Source organism: Ranitomeya variabilis, chromosome 3 (assembly GCF_051348905.1).
Source record: "Ranitomeya variabilis isolate aRanVar5 chromosome 3, aRanVar5.hap1, whole genome shotgun sequence".
NCBI lineage: Eukaryota > Metazoa > Chordata > Amphibia > Anura > Dendrobatidae > Ranitomeya > Ranitomeya variabilis.
In genome coordinates, this window is record NC_135234.1 from 398,594,198 (window position 1) to 398,599,531 (window position 5,334).

The window sequence follows — 5,334 nt, forward strand, 5'->3', positions numbered from 1 at the left end:
CAAGTCCACAGTCACTTAAGAGTGACTGTAGACTTATAGCCTAAGCCACTTAATTCTTCAGAGTTCATTCTGAGACATCTGTCCTCTATTATCAAAAACCTGTTCAGAACTACAAACTTGTAGGCTAAAGGCTTGGGCCTAACATAATTAGAGTGGTTTGTGGGTCCGAAATTGGTGTCTTCCAGCCGACCCTTTAATGGGAATCTGTCAGAATTAACCCTCTTAAAGTAATCTATATGGGCATGTAGGTCATAGGAAGCTGAATAAAATGATACCGTAATATCTGATCAGATGTTTGGTTCCAGAGAAATACCAATGTTTCTTATATGCAAATGAGCTGTTAAGAAGATCTACTGGCCAGACATGGGTATCCCCTTCCTGCAGCATCTGAACCTGACAGGTTACAGAGAAAGCATTGTAGGCTTATGTGCACAATGCATTATAGATACCGACATACAAGCAGAGTTTATGGAGGGGGAAAAAAAAAAAAAAAAAAAAAAAAAAAAAAGTATTGGGAGAACACAGCTGCATTTACCCAAAGTGTCTGATTGTTTTGTTGGTTTTTTTTTTTGCAGCTTTCATCCTTTTACATGAAATAGAAGCCAGCTGAAGAATGATCTTCTCACTTGGCTATAGGCTGATTATAATGAGGGCAATCTGGGCTACTGCCTGGGGCACATATCCCCAGCAGGGAGCATTCCTGGCACTGCCAACAATACAAGATGGCAACGCAGCCTCTGCTGTGACAGCGTGTTAAAGCCATGGTGCCAACCAGTGACAATCACCATAGCATGTATGTGTTGGCCAGTAGAAGTGGAGCAGACCGCCAAGAAACTGGGAGCAAGGTGAGCATGTTGCTGCATGGGGGGGCTCATACAGTATATATAAGATATATGGGAGCTCATATTGTAAGTTGGTGACATATTGCCTGGGAGCAGTTATCGTCATCTTTGTTTTTTTTAATCTTTTAAAGTTAAAAAAGTTTCTAAATAAACATATCAACCTAAATTTACCATTATCGTAAACCATGACCTAAAATGATATATTTTGAGTTATTTCATAAAGTGACACTGGTCAGGTTTAAAAAAAAATAAGAAAATTTGGGCCTGGTCGGGGGGAATAGGGGTGGTTATGCCTGGGTTAGAAATCATGTCACCTGACAGGTGTTTAGCAGTCTCAGATTTCAGTGTATAGAGAAATTCTTGATAGATCAGGGTCCATGTCACAGGTACCCAACAACTAAGTAGTATATAGTGTAACTACCAAGGATAATCTAGTTATAGAGCGGGTGACAGTTTACACAGGACACAAGTAGAGTCAAACTTGCACATTTATTAAACAATTTCACAGCAAAAAAAAGAAAAAATAAGTTACTTTCTTTTCTCCCAGAAAGACATCACTTCTTGCCAGCCTTCATTGCAGACTTGGTCACTTTCCCAGCACTTGCCGCTTTCTTGTCCACAGCTTTGATGACACCGACAGCCACCGTTTGCCTCATGTCACGAACAGCAAACCGACCTGCAAAATAGTGAACGCATTAGTAAAGTTTACAGTATGCATTATACAGCCAATGCCCTACATGTGATGGAGGAAGGGAACCATGACCCAGGATTAACAGTACCAGGTTTGCTTTAGCCACTCAGTTGCTTATAATGAACTTTATACCCAGTGCGCTCATGGAAAAGCAGCAAAGTGGTAAAGATCAAGTTAGAACACATTTCTTACCGAGGGGAGGGTATTCTGAGAAGGTTTCCACACACATTGGCTTTCCAGGAATCATTACAATAATGGCTGCATCTCCCGATTTCAAGGATTTAGGATTGTCCTCCATTTTTTTCCCCGATCGACGGTCAATTTTCTCCTTCAGCTCTGCAAATTTGCAAGCTATATGGGCAGTGTGACAGTCCAGAACTGGTGCATAACCAGCATTTATCTGCCCTGGGTGATTGAGGATAATGACCTGAACACAAGTAGAACCAGGTTAGACTCTACATTGGGGCATTCACACCATGTTTTAGTCCTGCCCCCACCACACCATAAAAAAGTAGTTTATTTCTTACAAATGTGTGAAGTGCTATACTTATTCTAATTAATAAAAAAAAAAAATATATATATATATATATATATATATATATATATATATATATATATATATATATATATTTTTTTTTATTAATTTTGTAACACATTTAAGAATAAATATTATAGCACTCTTCACACAAGTTGAAAAGGAACTTTTTATAAGAATAAAAGGCAGTTAATCTAAGATTAAGAACCAAGAAGTGTTAGGCCAGCTTTTTATGAGTAGAGACCACAACTTACCTGTGCTGTGAAGTTGCCAGCCTCCATTGGTGGGTCGTTTTTACTGTCTCCAGCAACATTGCCTCTTCTAACGTCCTTAACTGATATATTCTTAACATTAAAGCCCACGTTGTCCCCTGGTGCAGCTTCTACTAAAGCCTCGTGATGCATTTCAACAGATTTTACTTCAGTTGTTACATTCCCAGGTGCAAAGGTTACCACCATGCCTGCCTTTAAGACTCCTGTTTCAACTCTACCCACTGGAACAGTTCCAATGCCTGGGGGAGGGGGAAGAATAAAGAAATCCACATTAGCACTGTTCAAAAATGATACATTTTATAGCAATGCAAGGGGGGGGGGCCTTTAGATGTAACTCAGCCTTGTTTCCTTCAACTCACCTCCAATCTTGTAGACATCTTGCAGAGGGAGACGTAGAGGTTTGCTGACGGGACGTGATGGGGGAATAATAGAGTCCAGGGCTTCTAGAAGGGTAACACCACTAGCATTTCCCTCTTTTCTGTCAATCTTCCAGCCTTTGAACCAGGGCATCTAAAGGCAAAAAGGGTTTGTATTGTGTATATATTTTTATAGGCAGACATGGCAATAGTACTGCTGCTAGATCCGGAGCATTAAGGAAGGGTAGAGCGAAGCCCAAGCTGGTTAAACATGGCACTGGCAGAAATAAATGAGGCATCATGAGATCTTACCTTGCTACTAGGTTCCAGCATGTTGTCCCCATGCCAGCCAGATATAGGTACAAAAGCAACTCCTTTTGGGTTGTAGCCAATTTTCTTAATGTAGTCAGAAACTTCTTTGCTTATTTCTTTATATCTGCCCTCGCTGTATGGAGGCTCAGTGGAATCCATCTTGTTCACGCCAATGATTAATTGTTTAACTCCCAAAGTAAAGGCAAGAAGAGCATGCTCACGGGTCTGTCCACTCTTGGAAATTCCAGCTTCGAACTCCCCCACGCCAGCAGCCACGATAAGGACAGCACAGTCTGCCTGTAGGGAAAGGAAACAGAATTAGGAACCATGGAACTCAGTTTGATGGTCACACAGCATTGTACACATTAAGGATCTAATTAACAAAATGAAAAAACAAAACAAAACCAAGGATCAATAAGGAAAGTGAGGGCCCTTTTCCTCCTTATTACATAGCCAAACTAAAGCAGCCTTAGGCATAGTGATCTATAGGGATAACAGTATTACTGGATATGGGGTGGCACCAGACAAACTGGACCACCGAAATACAGAGGCATTAGGAAGAGTGACAATGTAAGCACACTTCTAGAAGCCATTCTGATCTGCAGTTGATTTGTGACCCCATCTGTTTGGGTGATATGGGGGGAGAAAAAGATCTATATTATATGGAGGGCCATTTACAGACAGTGATGTAGCACAGCAGGATGCCTGGAGGTGGTGGTCCCAAGCATCACAGCCCACCGCCAGCTTACTAGTCTGATATGGGGGGGGGGGGGGGAGGGACGGAGGAAGAGGAGAAAGATTATATGGAGGGCCATTATACAGACAGTGATGTAGCACAGCAGAATCCCCAGCATCACAGCCCACCGCCAGCTTACTAGTCTGATATGGGGGGGGATAGAGGTATATATTACATGGAGGGCCATTTACAGACAGTGATATAGCACAGCAGGATGCCTGGAGGTGGTGGTCCCCAGCATCACAGCCCACCACCAGCTTACTAGTCTGATATGGGGGGGGGGGGGAATAGAGGTATATATTACATGGCGGGCCAGTTACAGACAGTGATATAGCACAGCAGGATGCCTGGAGGTGGTGGTCCCCAGCATCACAGACCACCCAGCTGGGCACAGTCCTCACCTGTGAGGTGCCGGTGATCATGTTCTTGATGAAGTCCCTGTGCCCCGGGGCATCGATGATGGTGATGTAGTACTTCCCGGTCTCGAACTTCCACAGGGAGATATCGATGGTGATGCCGCGCTCCCGCTCCGCCTTCAGCTTATCCAGCACCCAGGCATACTTGAAGGAGCCCTTGCCCATCTGTAAGGAGCAGCAGTGAGGTCACACAGTGCACGCCATCATGTACCGTAATGAGCCATAGACTCGCTCCCACAACACTCACCTCCGCCGCCTCCTTCTCAAACTTCTCGATGGTTCTCTTATCGATGCCGCCGCACTTGTAGATCAGGTGGCCGGTAGTGGTGGACTTCCCGGAGTCGACATGGCCGATGACCACGATGTTGATGTGGATCTTCTCTTTACCCATTGCGGCGATTGTTGCGCACGGATCCCGAGCAGGCGGAGCGGTGAGGAAAGTGCCACGGCGCCGGAAATTTAAAGGGCTCAAGAAGGGCGGGGTTTAAAGAACGACCAATAGCCAGCCTAGCGCGTGCAGCTCCCGCGGTTTGATTGGATACTGTGTTGACTTGGAGTCGCACTCGCCAACGCCCACCTTGCTGTTTCTGTGCTGCAGTACTAGGTTGGGATTTTTTTTGATCTATTCTGATATGTTTTTTCCATATTACATGATTATTTTCCTAATCTTTGTTACATCGCTATTCACATAGGATTTGTGACCTCCATTTCCATAGGGGTGAGCTGCACTTACTGTGTGCATGCAGGAAGTGTGATCACCTACTTTTTACATTCACACGTAATATTCCTGCTGGTGGATGGATCCCATCATGGCCAATCAGCTGGAACCATGGAGGTCCTAATGCTTCATTCACATGTTGCAGCTAAATAGAGGGTAAAACTGCTTATGAAAATGTGGCCAGTTGTAATGCAGTAATCAGCTTGTTTTTAATAGCAGAAATATTTTTACATATTTTTACTGGTGAAACTGCACAGCAAATGACTACACTGGAAAACTCACAAACTCATGCATTTTTCTCAGTGTAGTTTAATCCGAAAACATACCGCTCTATGCAGACACATGAAATTGGTCCATATTCACATCATGCTTCTACTCACATCAGTGGCTCTGTCAGAGCATTTCTGAAGCCCTGAAAACAGGATTAGGGTATATGTCCACGTTCAGGATTGCATC

General features: G+C 43.6%; 1 protein-coding gene across 1 annotated transcript; it reads right to left on the bottom strand.

The window, feature by feature from the left end:
• Positions 1 to 1,312: 1,312 nt before the first annotated feature.
• Positions 1,313 to 4,613, bottom strand: LOC143816135 (elongation factor 1-alpha, oocyte form). Its single transcript, XM_077296156.1, has 7 exons — positions 4,408 to 4,613; positions 4,146 to 4,325; positions 3,009 to 3,305; positions 2,700 to 2,850; positions 2,323 to 2,579; positions 1,726 to 1,960; positions 1,313 to 1,518 (listed from the first exon to the last, which is right to left on the bottom strand). Exons 1-7 carry the CDS (start codon positions 4,549 to 4,551, stop codon positions 1,397 to 1,399), a joined length of 1,386 nt encoding a protein of 461 aa, XP_077152271.1. The 5' UTR covers positions 4,552 to 4,613; the 3' UTR covers positions 1,313 to 1,396.
• Between the last annotated feature and the right edge of the window lie 721 nt (positions 4,614 to 5,334).

What these genes read in the sequence shown, in the direction of transcription:
- LOC143816135 (XM_077296156.1), bottom strand. Translation starts at nt 4,551, where the DNA reads ATGGGTAAAGAGAAGATCCACATCAACATCGTGGTCATCGGCCATGTC. An exon ending in TGATCACCGGCACCTCACAG is followed by an intron (nt 3,306 to 4,145) that starts GTGAGGACTGTG and finishes CTTTCCCTACAG; the next exon opens with GCAGACTGTGCTGTCCTTAT. An exon ending in CTGGCAACTTCACAGCACAG is followed by an intron (nt 1,961 to 2,322) that starts GTAAGTTGTGGT and finishes ACTTGTGTTCAG; the next exon opens with GTCATTATCCTCAATCACCC.